The sequence below is a fragment of the Triturus cristatus genome, chromosome 9, assembly GCF_964204655.1.
Source record: "Triturus cristatus chromosome 9, aTriCri1.1, whole genome shotgun sequence".
Taxonomy (NCBI): Eukaryota; Metazoa; Chordata; class Amphibia; order Caudata; family Salamandridae; genus Triturus; species Triturus cristatus.
The window spans coordinates 913386744-913406467 of record NC_140592.1 but is presented as its reverse complement, the minus strand read 5'-3'; the positions used below and the strand labels follow the sequence as shown (position 1 = coordinate 913406467).

The 19724-nt window shown below is 42.3% G+C and overlaps 1 protein-coding gene across 2 annotated transcripts in view; it reads right to left on the bottom strand.

Moving 5' to 3' along the window:
• SYNE3 (spectrin repeat containing nuclear envelope family member 3) overlaps nt 1-19724 on the bottom strand; it is a 357026-nt gene that overhangs the window by 136448 nt on the left and 200854 nt on the right. For both annotated transcript variants that reach the window (XM_085626453.1, XM_085626454.1), the window contains 2 exons: nt 4697-4857; nt 1795-1967 (listed from right to left, as the gene is read on the bottom strand). In XM_085626453.1, coding sequence (XP_085482579.1) covers nt 1795-1967; nt 4697-4857 — 334 coding nt within the window. The remainder of the gene's footprint in view (nt 1-1794; nt 1968-4696; nt 4858-19724) is intronic.

Here is a 19724-nt window from a genome sequence, read left to right as displayed (position 1 = left end):
TCGAAATTGTGGTTGTTTCTGAATCGAGATTAACTCCTTAACGTTAGAGCATCAAGGTTATAGCAGTTGTTATTTATTTTGTATCTCAGTAATCACAAACTCTGTATGTTAAGACAGATCTATTAAAACACCTACATGTAATACTAACAACATGTGTTTGTAAAATTTTGATGAAATTACAAACTACCCCACAAATACTGCACATTGTATCATGACATATATAATGAGATATGCAGGAGATTGATTACATTGTTAGGTGGTGTAGAAGACTGTTGTGAAGTGGTGCAATGCAGTGCCACTTAATATTCTGACATTTACAGATTTGAATATGTAAATTAACAGTCTCCAATGCTGTAAAACACAGTGAAAATAACTTGCTTGACTAGTTCCCTGATAACAGAAGTAGGCTTGCTTCTGTGTAACCCCACCAGGTAATTTTAATAACTTAATAGATTGTCAGCTCTCTTTTTAGTACAGTTGATGAGACAGCTAAGCGAGTTGAGCTTCTGTTGCTAAGATTTTTTCTATCACACGAGACACAGGTTTCAACAATAGCAAGTATAGCTCAGCATTTTCTTCTTCTGACCTCAATAAAATGTGTACCACAGCATTGGACATTTGTCTGTGGCAGGTGGTGCACAGAGTTGATACTTGCTACAGAAACACCCTGGGCCAGATATATCAAGAATTGTTTTTGTGATTCTTAAATAGCTAATTTTACTGATTTGCTATTTTAGATTCGCAAAAGACAATGTATGTAGGATTTGCAAAACTTTTTTGCCAATCCTTAAGATTCCCTATTAGAGAATCGCAAATTTTGATTCACTATTAGGGAATGCCTTCCCATTCATTCCTATGGGACTAGAGCCCATAGGAATGAATGGGAAGGCATCTTGGCCCATAGGCAAGAATGGGAAGGCATTCGTAATTTGCGATTACCAAATAGGTCATCGCAAATTGCGTATATAATTGCAAGGGCGCCAGGGGGACATAAGGCACCCCTGATGCACCCCCGAAAAAGGTAAGTAGGCACATGTATGCGCCACATGGCACTTAGAAAAATGCACTTTTGTGCATTTTTCTAAGGATTTGCAAATTACCACCAACTTGAAGTTGTGATTCTGTGAATGCTTCTTGCATTACATTTAGGGAATCGCAAATTGTGATTCCCTATTTTGCGAATGCCTTTTAGGTTGATACATCCCAAAAGGCTTTTTACCGTTCGCAAACAGTAAAACCCTTGATACATATGGACCCCTGTGTTGTGCTGATAATTAGTTTGAACATCACGAAGATGTCTCAACCTTCAATCTTTCCATGGTCAGTAAATTGAGTGCTATAAGACTGGGTAACAGTAACATTTGTTATTTACTGCACTTCGAAATGGCAGTGTGTAGAATGGTGTGCTATATATGGGCAGCAACCGCGCTTTACAAATTACAATACAATACAATACAATATAAAAAAAACAAGACATTATTAAAACCAAAAAGGGAAAAATCAATTTTGGTGTCATTATTATAGCTGTGTTGTTTATAACACGAGGTTTCATCAAGACTCGTGTAATCATATTTCTATTTCAGAGAGGGAAACATTTCAGTTACTGATTTACTGAGACCTTTTACTTTCCACTCTCGCTGAAAGGCTTTTGAAGTTTCTGTTTTCGCTCGAGGTGACTCTAGAAGGGTGCACTCGTGTTCTCCTGACTATTTGTAAACAGTTAAAAAATTAACTGGACCACTCTTTCATTAGCTCTATCAATTTGAGGGCCTCCCTAACTTAGATGGTACTTACCTATGGCAGTGCGTCATGTAAGTTGTGGTGTCTTCGAACATGGACTTAATATCTTTCAGCTTGGTCTGTATCTCATGCTTCTCATCCTCACTGCTGTCCTGAAGAAGAGCCTCGGCTTTCATTAGCACCAAATCCATCTTAAGCCGGCCTTCAGGCTCCATTTCACAAATTCTCTGTGGCATAAACAAGATGAAAGAGGCACATGAAAAGGTTCATTACAATGAGTTACCTTAAATGCAATCTCTCATTATTCAAGAGTAGTAGGACTCTCATGATGGATGTGCACACTGGTTAGGATTGGGGTGTGGTTTTGCATGTACATTGCAAAGGGAAGGTTCATGTCTTATTAGTTACTTAATATGGGGTGACAAAGTCACACTTGTTTAGTGCAATGGGCTCTTGAAAGGTTTCTGTGTGTCAGATTAGAAAGTGTGCCGCAACACTTTAAAAGAAAACCACTTGAAAAGGCCTTAGGTCTGGCTTTTAGGACTGGCTTTAACATACCAACGTATGTGAGCACTAACTTTCACAACTGCTGTGAGCACGTATTACACGCAGAAATGCTGTTTATCGCAATAAAGTGTGCCCTTATGTCTTTGACAATGCTGGGAATGAAGTAGCAAAAATTAATGTTTTCTGTGCAGAACACATGCAGGAGTTGACGAATTGGATGTGCAAACAAGTGTAAAATATCCCCTCCTGCATTCCAGTGCAAGCACTCCCCGAAGGAGGAAAGATGCGGCAACAGCACATAGCATGAGGTGAGATAGCGGTGCTCCTCTGAGTGGTGTCAGAGACCATTCTATGAATATTTTAAAGAACTGGTATGAATACGCCATGCAGACAGTTCTGTGGTCATGTCAAACCTACGAACAAGGAGACCAGGAGGTGCAAGTAGTGCATCTGGACCCATCTCTACTCGTAATCCTCACTCTTAATCCATTGGCCTGTTGTTGTCGTTCACTTTTATATTCTACCCACTACAGCATACGGCACGGCACAGATGACAAACTACACTGTGAGTGACGGCATTCTTCTCTTTCACAAGGAGCACACAGATGCACAACAAAGCTTCCTTACGTGCCAGGAATTCTACAGCAATGTGTGCTTTTTAGGGCTAAAAACATTTTGCTCTACCCATTTTTTTATTTTTTTAGATTCAAGAGAGTCCGACAGCTTTCCCAACAGCGTTTTGCAGAAACCATGACACAGAAAACAAATCCTGAGAAAGCCAAAAGGCCAGTGGCCAACAACTAAGCTTATGGCATTGCCAGTGCTTGTGTAGTATGTAGCGATGGGTGTGGGACCATTCCCAAGGAAGGACATGTGGCAGACCCACTTAGCAAACTAATGCAATAAAACAGGCAAAGCTCACATTGAGTCACTTTCTGTATTATCTACCTGGGAATGGTGAGAGACCGATTTGAATATGATCAATCTTTAACTTTTGAGTTATTGGATTTAGACATTATCGAATGAGATTAGTTTAACTATTAGAGCACCCCTCCAGGTGAAAGATAGTAAAGCCATCTTCTCAATCGCATCAGAAGAGTCTGATAATTAAAACATGGCCAAATTTGTATAAACACCACCAAATTATCCTACATCAAACTACTCTCAATGTTTGCACATGAGGGAGCAGAGTCACAGGAAGTTTAAGGACACCAGGTCACAAAACGTCTTGCAATCCTATGCTTTAGCTTAAAAAAGTGCCATCTGATAATGCGCATGAACTATCCTGGTTTGAAGATCAGGATCTGTGGACATCTATAGGTACAGATGGGCCTTATACATGTGGAACATCCACTAAGGAGGCAGATTGTCTGCAGTTGTACGTATGGCAATTGAATTGCAGCACAGGAGTCACTTCAAAAAAAGCTGTTGTAGGAAAGTGTCTCAATTTCGTAAGGGAGTATAGAAAATGATTTCTCCACATGCCAAATTGTTTTCCATGTGGAGAAAAAAAACTGGAAAAATCTGATTTTCCCTATAGCTAAACCTACAAAATGTCACCCTGTGAACAGTTCCCAGGCAGAGGCTTGGGACAACGAGGAGGAAGCCTGAAATCTTCATAGGTTTCCATTAGCATTTCTGGAAATTTTAGGAAATCATCTAAAAGCATAAATCCACTCAAGATGAAGGCACAAGTCTATGATGCTAAGATTGCACCACTTCTTAGAAATTGGGCTTAAGTTAATTTGGTCAGTGGAGAAGATGGGATTAGATCAGTGGTCTGCTGGTTTCATAGTGAACAACTTGCGCGCTTTCATAAACTTAGTTTTTACACCTGTACTCTACTAGAATCTTGTTGCTGCCATTGACTCTACACATTCATAATTCAGAACCTACAGAAAAAACAGATGTTTGCAAAACAGATCAAACTAGGGCAGCAGGGTAATTGCAGTCCTAATAATGTAGCAGCCAAAGGCTCTCATTACAAGTGGCCTTTTGAATCCAGTGGGGCTGCTAAAAAAAGAGACAAGGTAAAGAAAAGAAAAGGAAAGGGACAGCTATATGCCCATGTGCTATGTGATGCCTCACCCTCTGTGTGTAAGGACAGTGATGAGGAAGATGGCTGGGTTTGAACAGAACAGTTAGGAAATGTAAAAAAGAGGCTGAGAACAGAGTAGGGAAATGGAGACGTAAAAATCCTATGGGAAGAGACATGGAATGACCTCCCTCAACACATCAGAGCCTCCTCCTCACTTCTTGAGTCCTGCAAGAAGCGGAAGCCCTGGCTCTTTGTATAAGCACCTTGAGGACCACAAACCTACACATCTGCTCCAGCGTCTGGATCCTCTCTCAGGTTATTAGTGCGCTGTACAAATCAACATAACCTAACAAGAGACATGAGGATTTCAGAGTAGTCGCCTTCAAACAGGCCTCATTCCATATTTCTCACCTCAGTCTCCCTCAGTCTGGCTTCCAGCGCCGACCTGGGCCCCTGGGTGTTGTCATTTAGCCGCAGTCTATCCTGGATGGCCTTCATCCAGGCTTTGGCACTCTCCAAACTGCTCTCAAACTCATCCTGCGGCTGATGGTGCGTCATCTCATTGGAAGAAACTAGAAGGACAAAATTGGACAATGAAAATAAATGCTGACTGACGACGACATGGCGTAAATATGTATGCAGATATAGTTCTACATATTTAGTATGCAATCAAACGTTTTCTACAGCCATGACATTCTTGCAGCTGCCATTCCCACTTTGTCATATTATTTTCTATGATCTGATTCATAATTTCCATGCCAGCTTCTAAAATGGCTTATTTGAAAGTTAGGACTAGCGGCAAACAAACAACCTTAACGATCTTGAGTTTCGAGCCGCAGCACCAACCAGCTCTGGTCAACCTACAGTGGCTAACAAACAACTCTAGAAATCAAGGCCGCATCATTCACATCACCAGCAACCAAGCAACCAAGCATCCTACAATAGTCCGCCTGCATCCTCCCACACCTTCTTCGGTTAAAGGCCAAAGATCAGAAGACAAGGAAATACATCCAAGGTGGCCCTCTATAAAAAAAACTGTGCTTCACTCCTTTCACTCAAGGAAAAAAATGACAACTCCCTCTTACTCCAAAGTGCTTTCACTCGGGTCAAAACGGACAGTTTCTTCTTTTTTCCTGTAAACAAATGCATGCACTATAGCTTTTCATTATCTATGGTTCCAGAGATTTCTTTCACTTCCAGGAGCTCGCACTCTCAGACTACCTAAGTGGCATGTCATAAGTTATCATTTTTATCATACATAACAGTACAAGCAAATTAAAAACAAAACAGCAGCTTAACAGCAAACATAAAACATGTCAAATGAATCGCAGTAGTAGCAACCGTGTGTGTGACTGTAATACACTGATGAAGCTGTAAGAAGTTGACGTGCATGAGTCTTGGTTGTGCACTAATTCACCAAACTGTGGGTCTTTATAAGCCCAACATGCATAACCCAAAAAACAGAAGGAATCCTTGAAAACTATTCCTATTCCAGAAGAAAAGTAATGCTCGAAAACTCTTCATACAAGCAAGTGAATTGGGAGAATGACAGGGCTCGAGGTAAAATGCACAGCAGAAGCATGAGTCAAATACTGAGCTTACAACAGGAGTCCGCAGGCAGCAAATGGCATTGGCAATGACCAGCGTGATGTTGTGGCCTCTTCCTTCTTCATTTTTTAGTGGCAACAACCGCTCTGATAACTTTAGTTTCAGTAGCAGATTGATATGGAGTTGCAGGTTTTACATCTATCCAATAAGGAGAATGTACTTATAGCTGATCACACTCAACTATTGGGGTTTTCAGAAGCTTTCTCTGTGATTGACTAAGTCCATAACTGTACAACCCACAAGAACAACTTGACATAGGGAAGGAAGACATATATGTGTGTATGTTAGTGTTTGCTTTCTGTGTCTGTATCCCTTCGTAAAAGTTAACTTTACTTCTGTGATTGTAACACTGCACAATGCTTGGAGGTGCGTGTTCGTTTGGAATTGTGCGAAAGTCGTGAGGTATTTAAAATTGCACGCCACCAGGGCAGTGGGGTGGTGTTTAAAATTGCACGACACCAGGGCAGTGGGGTGGTGTTTAAAATTGCAGCCACCAGGGCAGTGGGGCTGGTGTTTAAAAGTGCACGCCCTCCACCAGGGCAGTGGAGTGGTGTTTAAAATTGCAGCCACCAGGGCAGTGGGGCTGGAGTTTAAAAGTGCACGCCCTCCACCAGGGCAGTGGGGGTGGTGTTTAAATATGTATGACACAGCTGGTTGTGGTCGGAGGCCTTTGAAACTTTACCGCACTAGGCTGTGTGTATGTTTAAAATGACACGCTACTGGGGAGCTGAGATGTGTTTAAATCGATCGTAATTGGGAATGTTCAATATGTTCGTTTAAAATTGGTCTGGCCGTGCAGGAGCCTGGCGTCTTGTTTGCCCCTAAAGTTCTAGCACTCGCCTCCTTTCAGCTGGATTCAGGGGCGGCAGTCAGGGCCCTTTACCCTAGGCCTGCACTTTTGTGCCCTGGCGCTTCGTTACAAAATACATTTAAATAATAAGAAAACAAAAGAAACAGGCCTGACCTGTTCCTTAATGGTGCGGTAATCGCAGACATACCACTAGGTGGTGTCAAATACTATGCTTGCTCTTTGCTCAACAAACATTCTTTTCTACAAGGTGCTCGACAGATTACAAACGAGAGAGGTCGCACGAGTTTTGCTTCAGAGACCGACAGTGGAGTTTTTGCACTGAATATAAACCAAATGGTCCAGTTCTAGGCAAGGCAAGAATGGCAAGCATTTAGTCAATCCTGTTGTCTAAATAAAAGACCTGCTGAGTAGGTAGCCAGACAGAACATTCCTCCCAGCTCAAGTTTGGCAGTTTTTAATCAAAGAGAGCGCTGTGTCCCTCTGTCGCTCGGGGAGGAGTGACGCCCCTACACATCCTGCTCGTGTTTCGATCCTTTGATGAAACCGTTTGAAAATAGCTGGGAGGCGAAGACAGAGGGGTGTACATGACCTTGGGGGACCTGTCTTTTGCATCGCACGTTACTTGTGCTTTTTTTACTGTTTTAGTTGCCATTACACTGAACGTGTTTATGTCCAAACCCCATTCGTTGTAAACAATTATATTGTAAGCATCCTATAAATGCCATGCCGCCCCCCATCGACATAGCGCTTCAGAACCTAAATGTTACTAAAATACGATGTACTGCCTTCCACAGAGGACTCACACAATCATATTAAGGTACAGATAGTTATAAAGGTGCCTTGGTGTTTGCAGACCCACTTCGCATGTCTTGGAGACGTGCCCTATAATTCTCAAAAAGCAATGTACTGGCCTCTTAACATTTTAATACACATACTTTTTTGAGCATCCCTGTTCATTCTCATAATGTTTTGTTATGGGATTGATGATTAACTCATCTGGGGCCATATGTAGGAAGCCAAATTGCGATCGCAAATGCTGAAATTCGCAGAATTTCAGCATTTGCAATCGCAATTTGGTCAATGTGCTATGTAGCAAACAACAACCCACACGCAAAATAAGGAATCGCAAAATTTGCGATTCCTTATTTTGCAAATGCATTTAAGGAACCCCAAATTGCGATTCCTTAAATGCAATGTAGGAAGCACCCAAGTTGTGCGATTTGGCTTAAGGAATCGCAAATTACCACCAACTTCAGGTTGGTGGTAATTTGCGATTTCTTAGAAAAATGCACTTTTTTGCATTTTTCAAAGTGCCATGTGGCGCATATACATGCCCTTAGCGCATGTATGTGCGTCACATGTGCACACATGTGCATTTCAGGGGTGCAAAAGGGTGTCCTATTGACACCCTTGCAACCTTGAAATTGCATTCTCAACTTGTGATTCTCTAATTGAGAATCGCAAATTGAGAATGTCTTCCCATTCATTCCTATGGGCATTCTAGCCCATAGGAATGAATGGCAAGGTATTCCTTATTTGCAAATCTCAATTTGTGATTCGCAAATAAGAAATATGTGGGATTTGCAAAATATTTTGCTATTCCTACCTACATTGCGTTTTGCGATTCTCTAATTGCGATTCCCTAAAAATAGCAATTTGAGAATCGCAAAACACATTTTACCTACATATGGCCCTTAGTGACTTTTAATGACGTACACTGCGGTATAGTGTCTTCGTGAGTGGGTGTGTCTAGTTACTTCAAATTGTTAAAAAATTGTTTTAAATTGTGAATGCTTCCAGATTGAAAATAGATATGAAATTATTTTACAAAAAAATAGTTTGAGTCTTGTCTTTATACCTGTCAAGTAAAGAGGAAATAGCGATTTCTGTTTTGAAGGTGCTCGGAATTTCAGGGTTAAAATATTCGTACTAAATTACAGCAATCCAAGGCGCAGAGAACAAACTACTAAACACCAACATTGACACAGAAAACAATCCACTGTATAATAGACTGCTCCGTTCTTACTCAATAGAATATTGTGCCAACCAGAGATAATGTAATTATGGTCATCAACAAGAAACAAGCATTGGCATAGCCAATAGGTCTCGCTTTTGGGACCTTATAAGTATTTAGTTATGCAGCACAATATCCTTGGTGCAACAACAACTGTTGCATGGCAAAACACTTATAAGGTCCCAAAGGCGAGACCTATTGGCTATGCCAATGCTTGTTGCTGTTTTTGTGGTGCTGCAATATATAGGGATGTTATTTGTCACAGTTTACAGTTTGGATTAGATCACTGATGACACTATTGTTCATAGGATCACGATGTCTCCAGTGACAACTTCTTGCTGCCCAGGTTGTACCGAGGGGTTCCTTTTCCGGTGGTTCTGCTGTCATGATTGAGCCGAAGGTCCTGCTGCAGTTGTCTCCTCCCTTTGTGTGTGTGGTTGTGGTTGTGTGTGTGGTTGTGGTTGTGTGTGTGGTTGTGTGTGGTTGTGGGTGTGGTTGTGTGTGTGGTTTTGTGTGTGGTTGTGTGTGTGATTGTGGGTGTGGTTGTGGGTGTGTTTGTGTGTGTGGTTGTGGTTGTGTGTGTGTGGTTGTGTGTGTGGTTGTGTGTGTGCCTGTGTGTGTGCTTGTGTGTGGGTGTGTGTGGGGTTTTGTGGGGTTGTGTGTGGGGTTGTGTGTGGGGTTGTGTGTGGGATTGTGTGTGGTTGTGTGTGTGGTTGTGTGTGGTTGTGTGCGGGGTTGTGTGTGGGGTTGTGTGTGGGATTGTGTGTGGTTGTGTGTGTGGTTGTGTGTATGTGTTGTGTGCATGTGAGAGTTGAGTGTGTGTGTGTGGTTGAGTGTGTGTGTGGTTGTGTGTGTGTGTGTGGTTGTGTGTGTTTATGTGTGTGTGGTTGTGTGTGTGTGTGGTTGTGAGTGGTTGTGTGTGTGTGTGGTTGTGTGTGTGGTTGTGTGGTTGGTTGTGATTGGTTGTGTGTGTGTGTGGTCGTGTGTGTGTGGTTGTGTGTGTATGTGTTGTTGTGTGTGTGAGTGTGTGTATATGTTGTGTGTGTGTGTGTTGGTGTGTATGTGTTGTTATGTGTGTGTGTATATGTTGTGTGTGTGTGTGTGGTTGTGTGTGTGGTTGAGTGTGTGTGTGGTTGTCTATGTGTGTGGTAGTGTATGTGTGTGTGGTTGTGTGTGTGCGGTTGTGTGGTTGTGTGTGTGGTTGTGTGTGTGCGTGGTTGTGTGTGTGGTTGTGTGTGTGGTTGTTAAAGAATACACGTCGGATGTTATTACTTTAAAGTTGTTACTCCTCTAGATTTACGGCACAGAATTATTTGGATTAGTGATACTGGAATGATTAATGACCAGCCGGGTTGGAATTATAACAGGCAGTTAGGTGTTGAATTCCTTATATAAAATGTTACAGCCCTGAAGAAGTCGAGGGTTAATTCCCTAACGACAAAACAGGTGTTGGCTGGAATTTGTGTTGTTTTCTTGAATAAAGACAAAGAAAAGACGTTAAGAGACATTACTTGCTTCCCTCTACTTACCTACATTTGATGAACTTTTATTCTACACGGAAGCGTGTCCATAGGAGTTGACATTATAAAGGAATGCCATGTATTTCCCTGCGTTGTACCGTCGTACAACCCTATGAAAGAATGCAGCATGAAAAGCAATGGCAAAGTACACTGTTGTCTCACCAACCCTAGGAATAACGTGTTCTTGTTTTGAGCCAGATGTAAAGGTGATTACGAAATTGCCATCGCTTATGTTACAGGAGAGGCTGGAATGGGTTTATACATTAATTGCCCGTGCCTCTACGGTCAAAAGCAAAATGTGAATGACAGTCGAACACACCAAATGGTAAAGAGGACTGGCCCAGAGTAAAGATTTATTTTTGTATGCATGATTTTTTTTATTACAGTAGAATGACGACACAGCTAAAACGGCCTCGAGGCCATGCCTAATAAATAACGCAGAACAGTATATGCAGTAAAAAGACAGATGGAATTTTTACGATCATAATAAACTTGAAGTTGGTCGACACTAGGTAGCGCGCTTGCTTCATATTAGTACTTCGAAATAAATTGCATTCTTCAGTTTTGCAGGGGTCTTCAAGCATGCAGGGTTAGTTTGATGTGAAATGACAATACCGGTGAAATTTTAAGAGGTTTCATCTGCTGTAATAAAAAAAAATTCAATCCCATCTGACTCCCCAGATCAGATAACAAACAACGGTCTGTTATTCATCTTAAAAGTACTCGGTTGCACTTAGGGGAAACGGAAATGGGGGTAAATTGCTCTGTGACAAATGAATTACGGGTATTCTTCACCTGCAAATTTTCTGGACCCTCGGTGCATTATCGAAGAGAAAGCTACACTTAGACTTGGGTTACCCTAATGCAATCAGTCCCGCAGCATGTTGGGAATCCCGCTGAAAGGCGTGTGGCTATTGATCAGCCGGGTCACGTGACTTCAGTGTGAACTGGGTCTGGATGAAAGCAAGCGCCGGAATTAGTGTTTCCCATGTAGCTCATTTGCATGTGAAAGGAAGCCTTTCTGGTGTCCTGGCAGCCCAGATACGAATAACACAAGACGAATCCGAGAGAGAGTGTGAATCGCGTGGGCAGTGTAACAGGGTTTGTTTTCCTCCATTTATTGGGTGGCAGTGCTCTCATCGCGATCGCGATCACAAAAGCGAAAGTGATCGCGATGACGCACGCTAGGTATGCGCGCGTAGGAAAGGCAGATGGCTGGGTGAGAAGGGAGGGGGGAATGCGGGGAGCAGCTGTGCGCGTGCACGCCATCGTGCACTGACGCTTGTAGCCAGCACAAAAATGTGGGTAGCACTTTCGAAACCCACCTACTAAATGTCTCGCCAGACCACCGCATGCGCTGGGTCAGGCGAGACCGAAAAATGTGCACCTAATTTCTTTATGCATTTTTCTTCTGATTTTAGTCTTAGTCCTTTGCCCATGTTTTCTAAATATTACTTAAGTGTGTAAAGTTTATTAATTTTCGAAGAAGAAATGCATACCATGATATCACCAATAAATCTCCTGTTATGAGTTTACTATTCTGGTCTCTTAAAATCTTTGAAACAGATGTTAAAATACCTCCCTCTGACCACTTGGAAAGGGATTTTTCATGCCTTGATTTATTCCAGATCAGATTATGCCAATGTCCTCTATCTAGGAGTGTCTCAAGAACTGCTTACACAGCTTCTGCGTGTTCAGAATGCAGCTGCCCGGCTTGAGCTAAACATTTCAAAAAGGCACTCGGTTTCAACCAATTGCATTGGCTTCCAATCAAGTCTAGAATTCAATTCAAAATGCTTTTGATTAGCTATAGAGCTTTCCACAAGAATAGCCCGCTGTATAACAGGTTAATAAAATACCCCACTGTAAGGGCATTACGTCCTTCAAAGCACTACTTGCTTTGCATTCCTGAAGTACAGAAAGCAAAATCTGGAAATATTTTTCTCTTCTTTCTTGCAACAAGTATTTGGAAATCTTTACCTGTGCGCCTCCGTACTACTCCCAGTAAAAGCAAGTTTAAGGCTCATTTGAAGACCTGATTTTGTTTCAGGAACTGAAGATTCTGTTCCTACTCTTATGTTTCTTCAGCACCAGGATGCTTCTCATGAAGCTGCAGCTACACTTTATAAGTTACATTTCATTTGTTCATTAATTAATTAATTCATTCATTCATTCAACTCAACCGGACTTGAATGAATGAATGAGTACTTATAAAGCGCATGGCTACCAAAGGCCTCCCAGCGCTAACGACAAAGACCAATTACAGAAGGAACATCAGGGGAACAGCAGAGTCTTCAGAGATTTACGAAAGAAAAGGTGAGTAGTCTCAAGCCGAACATAATCTGGAAGTTGATTCCAACTTTTCGATTATATAATGGAAAACATCCTACCACCACTCCGTGCTCGATTAACTCTTGGGACTGTTGCAAGATGTTTCATTCCCGAGCGTAGTGTGCTATTTGGGAGGTAGGGGTTGATGATAGTTCTGAGAATCGGAGGTGCCATAGAGAACAATACCTTGTGAGCAATGCACAGGGCCTTGAACTGAATTCTCTCTGCCACTGGCAGCCAGTGCAGAGAGATAAGCAAGGGTTTTGCCGATGCCCGATAAGGGGCCTGCATGAGGAGGCGTGCAGCATAATTCTGCACCATTTGAAGCTTTTTAATGGTAGCGCACGAGGAACCTAGATAGAGCACATTGGCGTAATTGAGCCGTGACAGGATCAAGGCCTGCACCAGCAATTTTCCTGCAGTAAAAGGGAGCAAGGGTAGGATTTTCCTAATCATTTTAAGGATCCCAAAGCAGGTAGCAGCTACCTTACGTGCCTGCTATCTAAACTCTAGTTTGTGATCAAACCATACCCCAAGGCTTTTTATATGTTTTTTGGGTGTGGGCATAGTTCCTAGACATTTAGGCCAGAAAACACAAGGGTTGATGTTAGTGGGTTTTCCCAAAAACATCAATTCAGTTTTGGCAGCATTTAATTTTAAAAAGGAGGTATCCATCCAAGCCGACACTTTCTCTAGACAATTTGCCAGGCAATACACAATTAACTGTGTATCATCTGCGTATGAAACGATCTTGACCCCAAAAGGCATGACCACTTCTGCCAAGGGTCGCATATACACATTGTAAAGTGTGGGGCTCAGGGAGGATCCCTGAGGAACCCCACAGCGCACTGGCGTTCATTCCGAGATAAAGTTGTCTTCAAGGACTTGAAAATACCTATCTCTAAGGAATTACTCCAGCCATTTAAGTAGGGTTCCTGAAACCCCATCTCCCTAAGTCTTTCAGTCAAGAGTTGGTGATTGACTATGTCTAAGGCCGCGCTAAGATCGAGTAGTACAATAGCTGCGGACCCACCGACATCTAAAATTTTCCTTGATTCCTCAACCACTACTAGCAAGGCCATTTCAGTGCTCTGCTGTGGCCGGAAACCAGTTTGAGAGGGGTGCAAGCGATCGTTCTCCTCCAAAAGGCGAAGAGAATCAAATTAACATATATTTCGCAAATTTTTGCAAACCCTGGCATCATTGAAATTGGCCGATAGTTAGCAAAGATTTCTGGATCCAGGGTAGGTCTCTTTAAGAGGGCTCTGACCATAGCCCGTTTCCATAGAGATGGGACAATCCCCATGGAAAGTGAAAGGTTAATGAGGTCAAGAATAACTGAGCTAATAGAACCAAAAACCTGGTTTATGAAAACCGGAGTTATCGCATCACTGGGAGAGCCAGATTTCAACTGATAAGAATACGTTTTCAAGGATTCCAGGTCCATGGGGGGAATGGTCTCAATGCATGGGACAGGAAATTTGACAGAGCTATCTGGAAAGGAAGTATCTATCAGTCCTGATGTAGGAGGGGAGGTAGAATAGATATCATCGATTTTTAAAAAAAAGAAATGCGCCAACTTATTACACCTCCCTAAGGGGTAGTCTGAAGGAAGAGGAGGCTCGGGTGGCTTAAGAAGGTGTTTTGCAATTTTAATAATTTCCCGAGGAGAATTGGAGGCAGAGAAGATCCTTTTTCCATAATATTCTGCTTGTGCCAGCCTGATTTCAGCCTTATAGATATTGATGGCTTTTCTATACTGTGATTTCTCGAATACCGAGAAGTCCTTTCTCCACCTTCTTTCCAAGAGCTTACAAATTTGTTTCTGCTCCCTAAGTTTGGAGCTGTACCATTCTGAACGGTGACTATCTTTTTTGTTGGTCATCAGTTTTTTCGGGATTAGTGAGTCTAACGACATTTAGTCACTTTGTTATTGGCTAGTTCAGGGTTCTTACCTAGAATAGGTCTAGATTTTTCCAAGATCGAAGCCCACCCGTTAATGTCCAATTTGGACCTGTTTCTGTTCCACCTTTTTGTCTTACCCCGTGGTTGCACACCATCCTGATGTGTCGAGGTAAAAGGAATACAAAATTCATCAGACCATGGTAGGGGGATCTGCTTTCCTACTGTCAAATTATTACTATTAGAGAAGAGTGGGTCAAGAAGGTGACCTTTCTGGTGAGTGGGGCTAGAGATTTTAAGTTTCAAAGCTAACGCACCTATGCTGTCAATAACGGCTTCAGCATCCGTAGCAGATTCTTTATCAAAATGGAGATTAAAATCTCCTAAAACGGAAAAATTGGAGAACGAGCTGGCCAATCTAGCAATATTATCCGGGAGGTCTCTAATAAAATGAGCAATGTGTCCTGGGGGACGATAGATAAGGACACCAGTAAAGGTACACGTGGGGGAGAAGCCAAGGGAAAATAAACAGTTTTCACAGACAGCAATATTATTAACAGACATGCGGCAGTTGACTTTTTCTTTATAAATGATGGCTAGACCCCCACCCCTAATGAGTTCCTGGTCTAGTCTTTGAATAAGATAGCCTGCAGGAAGAGCTTGTACTACCACCAGATCAGAAGTGTCAGTGAGCCAAGTTTCGGTGAACAGCAGAACGTCAAGATCTAGCTCATCCAGCAGTAAGTATAGTTCAGTGGTGTGCTTGGGTAGAGAGCGACAGTTCAGGAAAGCCATATTAAAAGCCGATGTCAGCAACAGGCTTGAGTTAGTAATAGTCGAGGAAGGGATAAATTCAAACGGGCACTGGGGGCATTTGTTAACAATATTTGTGGGCGCCATTGGGTGGACGCAAAGGGATTGTGGGCTGTATCTGTAAGCAAGTAGCTGGTCACATGTGTAAGAAAGCTTACCTTTGGGCAATGGATCAGCGGTCCTGGCCCCTGGTCACGGCTGGTCACAGCTGGGAGCGGACGGGCGCAGACGGGCTTGCCTTAGGCACGCCAGCGGTGCGCCAGCGGCGCGCCCGCACTGCGCATCTGCTGCGTGGCCGCGTCATCCCCCCCTTAAAAGGAGTGGTGGGCGTGGTTGGCGTCGCAACTAGACTGTTCGCCAGCGAAGAAAAGCCAGTTTATGTTTCCCCCCGGAGCATTGAACACAGCTCCTTCTGGAATTTTAGTGCAGGCAGCAGGGTAATGTGCAAATACGCAAAAATGTCAGTAAATAAAACAAATTAAGTAAATTCTCCCCAATTCCTCACAAAAGACCACAAGTAAAATAAATTCACATAGAGTCTTTAAAAGCAAAAACAGTTTGTAGCAATTAGCCGCTGAGCCTCACCGATCCGCTAATGAACTGTAAAAGGCTTGTCTAGCTGCGCAGCCGCGTCATCCGTCCCTTAAAAGGAGTGGTGGGCGTGGTTGGCGTCACAACTAGACTGCTCGACAGCGAAGAAAAGCCCGTTTATGTGTCCCCCCGGAGCCTTGAACACAGCTCCTTCTGTAATTTTAGTGCAAGCAGCAAGGTAATGTGCAAATACGCGAAAATTTCAGTAAATAAATCAATTTAAGTCTATTCTCCCCAATTCCTCACAAGAGCCCACAATAAATTCACATAGAGTCTTAAAAGCAACAACAGTTCGAGCCTCACCGATTCGCTAATGAATGGTAAAAGGCTTGTCTTTGGCAACAACTTAAATTGAGGTTGCACATAGATGTTAAAAGGTTCTCATTGGTTTGAGCGTTTTTAAAAACTAAAAGGATGGAGTGGTCGACCACCAAGGGCAGGTTTACTTTAGGAAATTCAGTACCTCATTGTACCCAGCTAGACAAACAAAGGACCAGAATACTCAATATGCATTATAGAATATTCAGTTAGGCTTCTAACCCACTACCCACAAGCCTCAGGCACCACAAAACCTGTCCAACCACTTAGACTGACGACACAGCTTATTCCAAAACCTCCCATTATATCCACACTCTTTGACCAACAAGATGTACCCTAGTGGCGACTGGCATGTAATTAGACTGGTGGGCGGGCAAAATACGGGTGATATTAAAATAATTTAAAAAATGCCACTTACCTTTCTCACTCAGTGTCTTAACTCCTCAAAGCTCTGGGCCCAGGAAACTGCACTACCCAATCCTGGCGCTGCTCTCGTGCTGATAAAACAGCATGAGAGAAGACTGGAGGGAGCAGCTTTTCTCAGCGCTCTTACGAGTGCAGGAGGCCCTTGATTCCTCTAACCCAGCTGTCTAAGATAGCTAGGTTAAAGAAGTTTAAAATGCGCATGTCTGGCTGACGTTGCAAGACGGCCAGCCAAAGGGACATGTGCACTTTAAAAATAAGTGCACAGCTCCCTGCTACCACTCAGTAGCGAATGCCCCACCCAACCCTGACACTCGGTTCAGGGTGGGTAGTTGAAAAATAAAATGGTCATAAATAAACTATATCACCATTTAACTTTTTAGCTGCTCTGGCGCATTTTTTTGCGGAGCGACGCTCCTTTGCAATCACTGAGGATCTGCTCCTGATTTACCCTCTATTTATAAATACACATTTCGGTAACATCTACTATGAAACCTTTTTACATCATTACACATTCTGAAGGCTTTTTTAGGTCTGTGATAACTAGATAGATAGATAGATAGATAGATAGATAGATAGATAGATAGATAGATAGATAGATAGATAGATAGATAGATAGATAGATAGATAGATAGATAGATAGATAGATAGATAGATAGATAGATAGATAGATAGATAGATAGATAGATAGATAGATAGATAGATCTTATGCCCAATACAGCATACAGAATGGGGCAATGGGTCACTTCAACCACTGGCTCATTCACTGTGGGTGATGGCATTCTGCTCTCTTGTAAGGAGCAAACAAAGTAGTTCCCTTCAGTACAGGGACAAGTATGGCAATGTGTGTTTTTTACAACAAAAGAAATATCTTGACTTTTCACTATTGCTTTTTAATATCGAGGACCCAACAGCAACTGCAGCAAAAAAGTTATACAATGACAGTGACAAAATAAAACCTGCATTGACAAAGCCAAAAATATGGAAACCAGTGCCATACCTAATGGCTTTGCTAATGTTTGTTTATGATTAGGTAGAGTGCCTGTGCCAGGCAGTTGCCAATGAACCTTCCGATTTTGGAATTCTGCCAATACTTTAGCAAACGCCCAAAAAAGTGCTAAATAGTGAATCAAACAACAGCGAGAAGAATGAGAGGGAGACCTTGGACAGCAGGCATATTAGAAAGGCCTCAAGTTTGAAACGAGATTTTTAAAACATTTTTATATACAATGCTCCATTCTATGTCGTCATTGTGATCTGAGGCTCGTCAGTTTGTGGTTGGTGTGGGCGGTTGTGAGAAACTATTGTACAGAACAGACATTCACTGTTCAAAAGATGCATTAGTGTTTGCTAGAACAGCACTGAAGTACTGGAAACTTTTTGTGGCTAAATATTTTCGCTAACAATGTGAGGACTAACGTGGTATGGGTCTGGCCTCTGGGCTGGCACATTTCAGAATCTGGAAAGGTGACGGCACGGCCTACAATGGTCTCTCATTGCACGAGACAATCTGTGGCATGCTTGGCACTAGCACTGGATGGCAAGGACCAGCTTATCCACTACAATGAGCATAAAATGGTTTCTAGGTATCTGCAGGTTTTGAAAGTACGTTACAATACTACAGTAACCGATGCATTAAATGACCCTAGTCTTAAGCGCATCAAGGGGAGAGGATGTGGTCTCACTGTTAGACTGCCGACTTTGGTGCTGGAAACCAAGGTTCGAGCCGCGGGGTCGCGTCCACATTCTGTGCTTACCCAAAACAAGCATTTGCAATGCAATAGATCTCGCCTTTGCGAGAGTTTGAGCTATTGGCATTGTAAATGGCAATGCCTTTTATTTATGTCTTTTGAAAACCTGCAAGCAGTGCGTAAACACACACTTTGTACTTATAGTCGTTGCTTACGAGAAGCAAGACTGGCAGTAACTGCGCCTCTTTTACTGCCAGCTATTAGTACAAACTGCCTGTTTACGCACCGCTTACAGGTTTTCAAAGCACATAAATGAAAGGCATTGTCATTTACAATGACAATAGCTCAAACTCTTACAAAGGCGAGACCTATTGCATTGCAGACGCTTGTTATTTAATGGTTTCCCCCCCTATTCTTGTGTTTTTCCTGGCCAGGAGCATTTCAGTCTGACAGTATAATGAACGGATGAGTTGAATGTTTCTGCTACTGACTTGATGGTACCCTGTTTTGCATTCGGCCCTCCGTGGGAGAGCATGGGTTTCTTGCTCTCTGCCTTGATTGTTGCTGTGCTCTCTTTGCTCTCGCCTTCTCCCTGTCTCACACCCAATCCTGTTTCAATGCGTTTTATTTATTTATATTTGTTTTCCTTTTTACAGCAGAGTCTGTAACCTGTAAATTGCTACTGTGCTATGTTTTTTGCGCTTGTGATCACTTTGTTTTACTTAAAAACTCACCATTCTACTATGGCAGTCTCATACATGCCAATAGACCTGATTCAGGTGGGAGACTCCAAATTTTTTAAGCCAAAACCGGCTTTATTTTAGCTGTCTCTGGCCTGAAATTGCCTCTGCCTCAATAGAAGTCAATAGGGAAAATGCATTCTCCTGATTTTTTGTGTCAAAATCCCCCACTTTCTTGTTCTGAAAAGTTGGCATGTGTGCAGTCATCTGCAGGGAAACAAAAACTTTCAATATATGTCATTTATTGTCGTGAACGTGCTATTTTGCAAATTTGTGTTTATGTCACATAGATTGTTTTCGGCGCAGTAGTCAATCGGGAATGGCCAGCATAGAAACATCTCAAAAGTTTTGCATCTCTGCTTTCTGGAGTCTTGTAGCGTCTCGAGAGGCACTATAGTGAAGACAAGGAGGCTGACATGGAAGACGAATTAGAAAATATGTCTTGTGCACAGTATAAAGAAACAACCTTTTATCACAAGTGTGAACCTGAATGTTTGTTTTCTGCGACATTATTTTATGCGGTCAGTGCTTATAAAACGGTGTTTCTATACTTTGATTAACGATAAAATTATTCTTTGTGGACGAACAACATTTTGAATAAGATCTGGCAAATGCATGCACTGTTTTTTTTTCTTGGCAAACAAGCCAATTCTTTAGCGTTGGAAACCGTTTTGTAT